This window comes from Micropterus salmoides, unplaced genomic scaffold (genome assembly GCF_014851395.1).
Source record: "Micropterus salmoides isolate LMB-PRFRI ecotype aquatic unplaced genomic scaffold, ASM1485139v1 Ms_hic_scaffold_22, whole genome shotgun sequence".
Lineage (NCBI taxonomy): Eukaryota > Metazoa > Chordata > Actinopteri > Centrarchiformes > Centrarchidae > Micropterus > Micropterus salmoides.
In genome coordinates this window covers 4,989,720-5,001,339 of record NW_024041373.1, presented here as the reverse complement: position 1 = coordinate 5,001,339, position 11,620 = coordinate 4,989,720, and the positions used below count along the sequence as shown (strand labels likewise).

At 41.0% G+C, this 11,620-nt stretch overlaps 1 protein-coding gene across 7 annotated transcripts in view; it reads right to left on the bottom strand.

Moving 5' to 3' along the window:
• Positions 1-7,979: 7,979 nt before the first annotated feature.
• Positions 7,980-11,620, bottom strand: part of rasgrp3 (RAS guanyl releasing protein 3 (calcium and DAG-regulated)) — a 64,581-nt gene continuing 60,940 nt past the window's right edge. For 4 of the 7 annotated variants that reach the window (XM_038737694.1, XM_038737693.1, XM_038737695.1 and 1 more), the window contains 3 exons: positions 11,163-11,539; positions 9,843-9,910; positions 7,980-8,957 (listed from right to left, as the gene is read on the bottom strand). In XM_038737694.1, coding sequence (XP_038593622.1) covers positions 8,900-8,957; positions 9,843-9,910; positions 11,163-11,539 — 503 coding nt within the window. In that variant the 3' untranslated portion in view covers positions 7,980-8,899. The other 3 variants (XM_038737696.1, XM_038737697.1, XM_038737699.1) reach the window with 3 other exon arrangements.

Below are 11,620 nucleotides of genomic sequence, written 5' to 3'. Positions count from 1 at the left end.
CAGGAGAGGGAAGAAGTTGAGTTAGTAACATGCATTGATGCTACACCTGACGTTCTATTGGTTGGGTTAGAAGGGTGGAAATCTAAGCAAACCTTTCAGGAGCACAATCGGTGTGAGGAAAGGGCTGAGACTGGAGGCAGGAAAAGGTGTTTCTGCCTGCTTTCCTTGCTATTGTCACCAAGTGTTTACTCATGCTGGGAATTGTTGGGTCCCTGTAAATGTCACAAGTAAAGACTACGGTCTAGACCAGTGGCCTACTCCGACGTAACTCGGGGTTAAACAAAGTCAGGGTTGACAAACGCTGACTGCCTACATTTGAGTTAAATGGTATTACAACGGTCAATAAGATGGTTAGTTGAGTTCACTTAAAGGGGGTGTTATTGGCCATGCAGGCAGAGTTCATGCTCTGTATTTTTCCCAGAAGAATGCCTGATTGTCAGAATTTGAGGAATTTAAAGGCACATTAACAGAAAAATCTCACACCATGGCGGCCAACAAATCCAGGCAGTTGGCAGTGCATTGAGTAAATTTGTAATTCTCTATTCAGTATTTATGTGTAATATCATTAAGATGTAAAGGTACAACTGCATATTAGGTTCAGTGTAATAAAACCAGCCATCAAAGTGAGAGTTAGAATAATCTGAGAAAAAAACTTCCAAGATTAATTAAGATTGGTAAATTTAAGCAGCAAAATTATAACAAAGTATAAAACTTGGTTATTGTCTGAGATCATAGTCATACATTTATGACAGGAACTAGTCAAGGAATCACATCATTTCATTTAGCAAGGCTGAAACATGACGCATGCTTCACTGTTGTCTGCAGACACTCATTCTTGTACAGCTCTCCAGCACTTCAGTGAAGAACCTGCCTTCTGATTTCACATTTAGGCTCATCCAGACCACCAGCTACCATTTTTCTGCACCACAGTTCTGTGTTCCAGCGTATAGTCAAGACGCTTTGCCTTGTTTCCATGTGAAAGGCTTTTTGGCTGCAAAAGTCTTCCATGAAGAGCACTTCTGACCAAAACTCTCCGGACTGTAGATGGTGTAGCCTACTAGGGTCCCACTGCTGGACGTCTTCTGATTGTGAAGGGAACTCTGCATGATGCAGGAAGTTTCTTACTGGCCTACCACTAAGGCTGCCTCAGATGGATCAGGACTTGATTCAGTCCAGTCATTGGTCACATATTTTGCAGAGGCTTTAAGAAAGAAATTCATGGATGGACATGCAGTTTATAAGCTGTCATTAATTGCATTGCACATTACATGGTTGTGCTCTGTAAGTAAAAAACAGGTTATAAAATTCTAGCTCAGTAACTTGAGACTTGACTTGGAGTCTAGCTCAAAGACTTGAGACGTGACTTAGAGTCTAGCTCAGCAGTGTCCTAACCTCACTGTGGGAAGATAATACTAATAAACTGATAATAATTAGTTTTAAGTAATGTTTTTCTGAGTGAGGTGCAGTGTTGGGCAAGTTACTCAGAAATTGTAATATAGTACTAGTTACTTATTACTCCTTAAAAAAGTAATATTATTACTTTACTTATTACTGGGTGATAAAAGTTACTACATTACTACTTTCCAGTGTTTCCCACAGAATGACAACGTTGGACAGGTTTGTGCAGCGGTGCCAGGAGCTGCTGCACGAATATACTGTAAACTTTGAATAATAGCCCGGGCTTTTATTTTCTAAAATCACTGAATTGACCCTGCCTATATTTGGGACACGCGTCCATATGGGACAGGCCTTTAATTCCTTTTGCACAAAACTGAAACTGCTATGAAACAGTTTATTCATTTCAAACAGAATAATACTTTATAAGATGATCAAATAATATCAAATATACATCATTCATTTGATCTAGCTCCAACAGACAGCTTATGTGCTTTTATTTTGAAGTAATATCATGAAAACAGCATGATGCAGGATGAGAGAAGTGTGGCTGAAGTTAGCAGTGAGGGATGGACTTCACATGACAGGATTCACAGCTTGGATTCATTTTTATGAAAAGTTGGGTTGATTCTTTCGATGGTGGGCAGACTAAAGGAATATAAATAATGAACACACTCTGACTTAATGAGCTCTTCAAAGGTAACAGCAGTGAGCACTTTTTTTCCTTTCGTCTCTTGTACCAGGCAGGTTACGCCAGTAAATTGATCAGAATTAGACTTAGGGGCTTGTTTCCGTTAAATGAACTGAACGATTGAATTGTGGAGAATCTAACCGATCTAACGATGTGCAGCATGTCCACACTGAAATATTGATCATCCCTTTAAACATTAATGTTTCTATTAACGATCTAAGCAGCTTAGAAGCAGCTAAAGCGGGCGACCCGAGCTGCCGCACAGTCGTGGATTCACATCAAGGATGGTGCGTTCAGTAGCGTAACGCAGCGTTACTTGCCTTAATACTGTAATTATATTTCTGTTTTAGAAAAGTAATTAGTTACACTACTAGTTACTGGGAAAAGTAATATTATTACAGTAACGCGTTACTAGTTACTGCCCAACACTGGTGAGGTGTGAAATGGTGGAAAAGCTGCACTTGCTCTAAAATGTTTTTTTTTTAAAGCACAAGCAAACTCTTTTCTTCTTACTCTGTGTAGGATCTTAACTATGCTTTATAGTTGATCAATCAATCATCACTTTGTGTCGAAAGAGACGCAAAGACAAACTTGTACCCTCATGGAACCCTTGTTTCATTATACCCTTATTATGGAATATTTAAAATACCTAAATAAAACAAATCAAAGAAATACTATAGTGAAAAATAGTCAAATACACGCATATATGCATGTGTACTGAATCCCGAGACCTGACCCCGGATAAGTGGTTGAAGATGAATGGATGCATGTGTACTGTATTTCAATGATGTCCAGCAGAGGGCACCATAGACTGGTCAATCATAAATGCAGAGAGGAGGTGTGGTGGAGATTTCCCCTTTCTGAGATGGGGCTCTTCTCATTTCTCTATTCTCTGCCTCCTCCTCTCCTTGTCTCCTCTCTCCTTCATCCTCCTGGCCGCCGTGACCCAGACATCAGTCTCAGCACGCCATCTTGAAAGACAGTTCAATTCCTAAAATGCATCTAAATGAGCAAAATGGAAGAAGTTTATTCTGCACCTGTGAAGTATGAAAGAGGCACGACACACAGCTGGAATATACAACCCGTGGCGGGAGCAGGACTTTGTTCCCTTTGTATTCATAAGTTGTATCAGTTATTTAAAATGATGCTGATCATCAAATGCACAATCAAACTCTCTGCCCTCCATCGTTTGTGTAGCGCCTTGTAAGGTTTGTAGTAACAATTACTATTTGTATGTATGTTTATTATATTTTCATGTGTGTATATCTATGGGTAAATGCTCATTTGTATCCTACATTTAGGCAGCATCTACATATTTATTCAATTTATTTCTGTCAATGCAGAAAGTTAAGTGGGTTCAGCTTTGCCTTGGTACCTAGACCTGCCAAAAAATGTCTGTTGGTAGAAGAAAAGAAAACAGCCCACATTTCCTTAGACCTTTAGACCACTACTGACCTCAGAATCAGCTGCCCTGCCAGTCTCCTGCTTCTCTCTCAATCTCCTTAAATATCTTCCAATATCCACCTGGTCACTGAGTTGAAGGATAGCTTATACCAGTACAACAGCATTAACAGGAACACTATGAAATTTAGTTTTGACTGACAGCAACAGCCTGTGTGGACTGATATTGTGATGAAATACTCTAGATATAGGCTGTAAAAACCGCGCCGTCAATTCGGACTATTCTACCTGTGTGAGCTTACTGTGAGCTTAGTATGACTGATCTGATTTGCACAGAAGAAGAAAAATGCCACGAGATCAGGTTCCAACTTTGTGCAGCCAGAGAAAAGTAAGCTGCCTTGCTCCCGCAAGGTTTTAATGTCATGTGCAGTGGCGGCTGGCCAATAGAGGGCGCTAGGGTGCCGCCCTCCCTGGTGGTGGAAAGTGTTTTTCATTTTTGAAAAAAACACCACTTACTTTTTTAAGCACATATGTGTTTAAAATGCACAATAATGTGTAATATACAAAATGTAGGCTAAATAATTATGTTTGGGGGGGAAATTAGCTTCATGCTCATCCACTGATCTCTTCTGGGGTGCTAGAAATATCGCAGAGGCAGTACATTAGAGAAGCCAATTGTTGACACAAGATATGCCCATAGTGACATAAATTAAGCCAATCAGCGTCCTCGAATCTGATGCCTGAAGGATGATACATTTATCACCGTAAGCAGAGTCAGTCGGTGGTAGAGAGCAGAGATGGGGACTCAAGTTTGAGACTTGGACTCGAGTCTGACTTAAGTCGCACACACATTGACTTCAGACTTGACCTGAGACTCGTGAACAATGTTTATTCTGTCTGTTATTCCCCTCCCTACGTTACTTATAACCTGCCTACGTAACACGTAGTATCTGCTGCGCGCAGCCACACATGAGAGAGGACAACAAATCTATGTTAGCTTGCTTCTTGCTTTAGCCACGACCTACGGGAGGTTAACTCTGCCTGACGTTCCTTATGAAAAGATGAATGAGCGTTTGTTTACTTGCCAAACTTGTGGTGGTCGATTAACGTAATCATTTATGGCTGCAAAGAGGTTACAGGTTTATTGTTGATCATGTAACGCTACAGCTTTATTTAGTTAACGTTACATTGGGTTTGAGAGTCTGCGGGGTGTGTTGACTTACAGTGGTTTATAAGCTGTCATTAATTGCATTGCACATTACATGGTTGTGCTCTGTAAGTAAAAAACAGGTTATAAAATTCTAGCTCAGTAACTTGAGACTTGACTTGGAGTCTAGCTCAAAGACTTGAGACGTGACTTGGACTCTAGCTCAAAGACTTGAGACGTGACTTGGACTCTAGCTCAAAGACTTGAGACTTGACTTGGACTCTAGCTCAGAGACTTGAGACTTGACTTGGACTCTAGCTCAGAGACTTGAGACGTGACTTGGACTCTAGCTCAGAGACTTGAGACGTGACTTGGACTCTAGCTCAGAGACTTGAGACATGACTTGGACTCTAGCTCAGAGACTTGAGACATGACTTGGACTCTAGCTCAGTGACTTGAGACTTGTCTTGGACTCTTTCTCAGAGACTTGACACTTGACTTAGACTCTAGCTCAGAGACTTCCGACATGAATTGGACTCTAGCTCAGAGACTTGAGACTTGACTTGGACTCTAGCTCAGAGACTTGAGACGTGACTTGGACTCTAGCTCAGAGACTTGAGACTTGACTTGGACTCTAGCTCAGAGACTTGAGACATGACTTGGACTCTAGCTCAGTGACTTGAGACTTGTCTTGGACTCTTTCTCAGAGACTTGACACTTGACTTAGACTCTAGCTCAGAGACTTCTGACATGAATTGGACTCTTTCTCAGAGACTTGAGACGTGACTTGGACTCTTTCTCAGAGATTTGAGACGTGACTTTTAACTCTAGCTCAGAGACTTGAGACTTGACTTGGACTCTAGCTCAGAGACTAGAGATGTGACTTGGACTCTAGCTCAGAGACTTGAGACGTGACTTGGACTCTAGCTCAGAGACTTGAGACGTGACTTGGACTCTTTCTCAGAGATTTGAGACGTGACTTTTAACTCTAGCTCAGAGACTTGAGACTTGACTTGGACTCTAGCTCAGAGACTAGAGATGTGACTTGGACTCTAGCTCAGAGACTTGAGACGTGACTTGGACTCTTTCTCAGAGACTTGTGCGAATCTCTGGTAGAGGGACATCTGACGTTCTAAATTAGACAATGCTGAATGCGGAACTCAAGATACAGGCTTTCAGCTTTGGCCTTGAAGCTAGCCATGCTAGGCAGAATTAACATCGCTACAGAGCTGACAAAGGCCACAGGATTGGGGTGAGGAAACACAACGAAGAGGTGGATAAGAACTGGCACGATTTATCAAAGATAATTGTGTTTAACTCTGCGGGGCCTTTGAGCTGGCCATGCGCAGCCACAATGAGACAGAATCCTTTCACAACCCTGGCGTTTTCAGTAGAGCTTGTTGCCTTGCTGGACAGTGTGTTGGAGGAGCACCTTAAGACAGCTACCATTTTCAAAGGCACCTCAAAGACCATGCAAAACAAACTTTTGGACTGCATGCTGTCAGTCTTAAAGATTACATTCTGGAGGAAGAATATCTTGCTATTCAGGCTGATGAGACAACTGACATTTCCACCCACTGCCAGTTGGTGCTTGTGCTATGGTACATCGACAAGGAGAACAACAGCGGTTGGCTCCAGAGGTAAGCTGTGTAGTTTATAGGCAGCTCTGAAGTGTTAAGATGTGGTTATTTCCAGTGGTGGACTACTGTACTTAAGTACAAATTAGAGGTATTTGTACTTTACTTGAGTATTTTCTCGTCATGCCACTTTCTATGTTTATGTTCACTGTTGATGTTTTTGTGTAACAACTTTTTAATATTGGCATTAAATAATTTCTGTCTATTTCATGAAGCACTGGTGTCCTGCAGTTTGTGTTACATTGTATTGGGACGGTTACTGAAACTTACTGGATATGGCACAGCCCCACCTAAAATAGTTTTCACCAGCCGCCACTGGTCATGTGACATGGTGATGTTTTGCAGCACCAGCGAAAGTTGGACAACATTTCTAACCAGCATGCCCTATTTTAAGTCCAGCTTGCATCATGTTAAGTCAGCACTGCGCAGCACAGCTTTAAGTCAAACCATAGACTGTATGTAAGAAATGGACGTAGTCAGCGTGACGTTACCCATTGGTTTGTGGACTGCCGTTTTGAAGCCTCGAGTTTGGCCGATTGGTCGCCATGGTAACGACCTGCCAATCATGGATAATCCTGCCCTGAAACATACTCTGCTTTTTGGTCTATTTTTAAATAAATGGGATCATAATTTACTAAATGAACATCATTTTGTGTTGAAGAAGACTTGAAATTAGCAACCGAGATCATAAACTCATCAGCAAAGTGTTTACTGGGGTAATTATTCAGCTGAGAAGTATCATTTCCCCATTATTTCTAATGGAGCCGGACTTCTTTTTGCAGCCAGAAGAGTCGCCCCCTGCTGGATTTTCAATAGAATGCAGGTTTCAGGGACTTCCACATTCTCTTCATATTGTAGACCGGAAGCTTCCCGCACCTAATCTTCTTTCACCTTTCATCTGTGTGTGTCGCTGTGTGTGTAATAAGGGTAACGTTGCTCGGCAGAGAAGCAATGAAATGCAGCCTCCCCTAGAGGAAACAACCAGAATGCCAATTAAAAGTACAAATTATATTTGTATTATTATCATATTATCATATTTGTCAATATTATTGCTTTTCTTTGTTGAGTAGGGCTACATGTCTGCAGTGTAAAATAAAATAAAAACAAATCTTCTTATTATTATTTGCTGGGTTCAGGACCATTTTGGGGTAGCTTCAGCCCCCCTAAAATAGGCTTAACGACATCCATGGTGGTCTCATTTCATTAAATGCCTATTGCCTTGACTCCTCTGTTCACATGTCGAGTGGGAGGGACTAAGGCACAAGGAGAGGAGGAAAGGAATCGAGGATGTACAAACTAAGAAAGGCCTATGTTAACCGGGGCGGGACCACGGATTCAGCTGATGGCCACCATGCCATGTCACAGCCTTTCACATTAAAACTGTTTCCTGTGGGCTAGTTGGCCAGAGTGGCATTACTGTTGGCTGTACATTTACGGGCGGCTGAGTCCCTTCTTAAAGCATAGTTTTACAGAAGAGCCTTTACTGATTTTAGTTGAATTTAATTATCTATTTTTCTTTTGACTGTATTTTAATTTCATAACTTTTCTTCAAGGTTTTACCGTGTATCTCATTTTGTTCGCTTTTGTTTCTTTGGTCTTGTGAAAGCACTCTGCAACATTGTTTTGAAAGGGGCTCTATAAATAAAGATTATTATTATTATTATTTATATAAGTTGAAGTACGTACGTAAGTATTGTATTCCATTAAATCTTTGTTTGATTTGTTTTTATTTGAGCATTTTAAATCTTCCAGCTTTTATAAAAAAAACTAAAACAAATTTAAATACAGTATATATAAATTTATATAACAATGATTCACTTATTTTGGGTTAGTTCTGTTGCTCTGAAAAGGTGGGAGAATTAAGCACACTGTAGTTGCCGGGTGCAAATATTGTAGGAATAAATCATTAAAAAACATTGGCAATGAACACTCAAAAACATAATTTAACATAATCCAGTGTTTTGCAGAATTGTCCATCATCAACATTCTATATGGCTGAAGCGTCGCATACCCTTAACATTCACTTTCATTTGGACTTTCCCTTTTTTGCAACTCCACACAAATATCTACCCACTCACCCACATCCATCATGCTTTTTCCAATCATTCCAACTTGGGCTGTGACCACTAAGAACTTGTTTGTTGCTTCAGATCAAGCAGGAGACTTTGTCATACTGTACCCAAGCTGGATTTTAAATTGGGCTTACATAAAGTAACTGGCCAGAATTTATCCACTCAGCTGAATTCCACATGTTTGTGAAGTTTAAAAAATGTTTCTTCTCATTTCTTCAAGTGGTGATGTTATGTACATCCTGGATCAAAACAGACCCCAAATTGCATTTTAGTAATCTACACTGATCCCCAGCTGATTACGCTGCACAGGAGGCGAGGATGGAGATGTGATGTGGTTCACAGTGGGTGTTAGTCCGTTAACCACTGAGCTCCTCTCCTCAGTCTTTGTGACCGCTCCCAGAGATCGCACATGATGTCCCTCCGTGCAGTTACACTGCATCCATTTGTAGCTCTGCCTGCGCTGAAGTCTAGAGAGGACATGATAGCTCCAGGTCACAGAAGGGGGACCTCAGGCAGCCCAGCACATCCCCCAGACAGAGCTTCCTGGTCCCAGCCGCTAGGGCCTTTCTGGAACCCCATGACTGGCCTTCACCACTGCAACCAAGTCAGCTGTCCTGGAGAGAAGAGCAGGGATATTTGGTCATTTGTTTCTGCAAGTATGGCATTTTTGCCAAACCACTGTTCCTTCACTGCAATCTTGGTTTCATTGTGTTTAAACGATTATCTGACATAGTTAGATTAATGATGTAGGGAATGGTACATATGATCTTTACATATTATCATTATCATCTTTTCATTATTGCTCTACATGTTTATATCCTATTCTACATCTCTCCAGGGACTCCACATGATAAATAGCTGGCTATCTCCAGCACACTTGCAGCAATGTTTATTGATGTGCATGTCCCTGTTAACAAAAGTAAGAAATAAATTAAAAATACTGTAAATGACAAAAAATTAGGAAGTTGAGCTATTGTGACTGCTTCTCTTCAGTTTTTCAAAGCACACGTTTTATCAAAAGAAATAAAACAAAAAGAAAACAAACTTTGGAGGAACAAATGTAAAAGAATAAAGAAAATCACATGTTAATTAATTCTATAGAATACAAAAAAGTTCAAGGTTTCACACACGCATCCAGAAACTTTGATTACATTCAGCATAAACCATGAAATGACACATTTGGAGGGTGGGCAGTCGGTATTCAAACGCTCCAATCTAGTGGCCAAGACAGACACTGACGCAAAAATGTGATCAAAACAGCACTGTTGTTGTGAAATGTAAATGATCTTCAGCTGCTGCCTAGCTGATGTTGGCACGAGGCTTTTCTGCTTCCCACAGCATGCACATTAGGTACATCCCAAATCCCTTACTGCGTCCATGTTTCCCTCACTTCGTCCCTCCCACTGAAAATGCAAGGACAGACGAAACCAGGAAACATTTTTTTAGAGAAATGAGACATCCTTTACTTGTCATTTGAAGCAACGTCATTTATTACTGACCAGATCACAGCTGGATCCCCTGCACTCCTTAACCTTTGAGATTGTGTCGTCTCGTTAGGGTTCAAACCCTGAAGGAGTAGAACAGAACTCTGATAACAGTAGGTCCAATTGCTACCAAATTTTCCAGTGATCATTATTGGACCAAGTTTATCACAAGTTGCATAAAGCATGTTGATAGCTTATTTAGTGTTCAAGATATTGACTAATGAACTTCAAAAGTGGGGTGGCTCAGCACATAAATGGACCAAACTGCGCCACAAATGCAATAGATGGGCATGGCATAACACAAATCATACTAAAAATCCAAAAATCATTTCTCTAATCATTTCAAAACTCACAGGATATTTTTCCGCTTACTAAATTTGAAATTATGTTTGTAAATTCATTTTTCAATAATTCAAGTTATTATTAGAATGTGTGATAATGTTCTGTAGAAATGATGTGGTCCTCTCTCCTCCTCTCATTATGTGATCAGCAATTCTCAAACAAAAACTTCATCTTTGTGTTTCAGTGTTTTCTGTTGATTTCAATGCAATTGTGTTTTGTCACTACGTAGAATACGTATGTGCAATGTACATACATACAAAAATAAGTAGTAGTAGTCGTCTGGTTTGTTTGAAGTAAGTTGTCGGTTGCAATTCGCTACCCTCACCACTAGATGCCAATAAAGCTTACACACTGAACCTTTAAGCCTTTTCTTAGACACAGCATGGTGGCTAGTAGAGGAACTACAGCTTTAAAGACATGTCTGTCAAATTCAGCCACCCTTAGTTGCCATCTGTTGTCTCGTAGCCTTGCTGTAGCTCCTCACTATTAAAAGCACTGTGTATCAAAACAGTGGCCATATTCAGACAGGCAAAAGCACTGTGTGTGCCGAAGATAAAATATTTGCCCCTCTTTCCAGAGATGTAAAATCCTGTCTCACAGTATAAAAAGCAGAGTCAGGATGTAGTGTCTGATAAGCCTTATGGATCTGTTACTCAAACTGGACTTCTTGGATCTTATTTCACATCTCATCGGTAGCACAGCCCCTTGTGCAGCTTCAGTGGTATGCTGATTTCTGTCTGTCCATATATTTTCCCTATCTAACAACATGTTTGAAGTGGTTTGACTTAATGATCTCGCTGTCATCATCAGTGAATCAGTGTGACAACGCCATTCACTGATGAGAGTAAGGAAGTAAACTTTGAGTTAAGATTATTTTTGCCAAAGCTACTATTCCCAAGGTCGAGAATGGACATCCATTACTATGTCTGAAAAGATTCATTGGAATTCCAAAGGTTCCATTTCATAGTAACGGTATATCATCTGCTCCATTACCTTTCCTCTGCGTGTAATCCCGTTCTGTAAGGGTTCTTCTGAGACGTCTGACTTCTCCTGAGAGTCCATGCTGCACCGTGTCGAAACTGCCTGGTGCTGCCCCTCATTCTGGTTTTCCCAGCGGGCAAAACCTTTATTTTTAGATGTTTTCCTGTGACCCCTGTATTTCATTTTGGGGAAGGTGTGGGAGCCACCGTCTGTGGCCCCCCAGCTGTGTTCAGACCACAGGGGCTCGGTCTGAGTGGCCTGGCTGGTGGTAGCCCTCTGCAGGCGCACAGAGATCCTCTGGGCTGAGCCGGTCATCAGGGTAATGGATTGAGTGTCCGGAGCTGGACCTGCTGATGTTACAGCTGGGAACTCAAAGACCTCGTCCTCATCTGGGGAATAAAGAAACTTGTGAACAAATCGATCAAGTATATGGTATAAATCCTGGTGTGCTAAAAAGAGTTATTACAGTG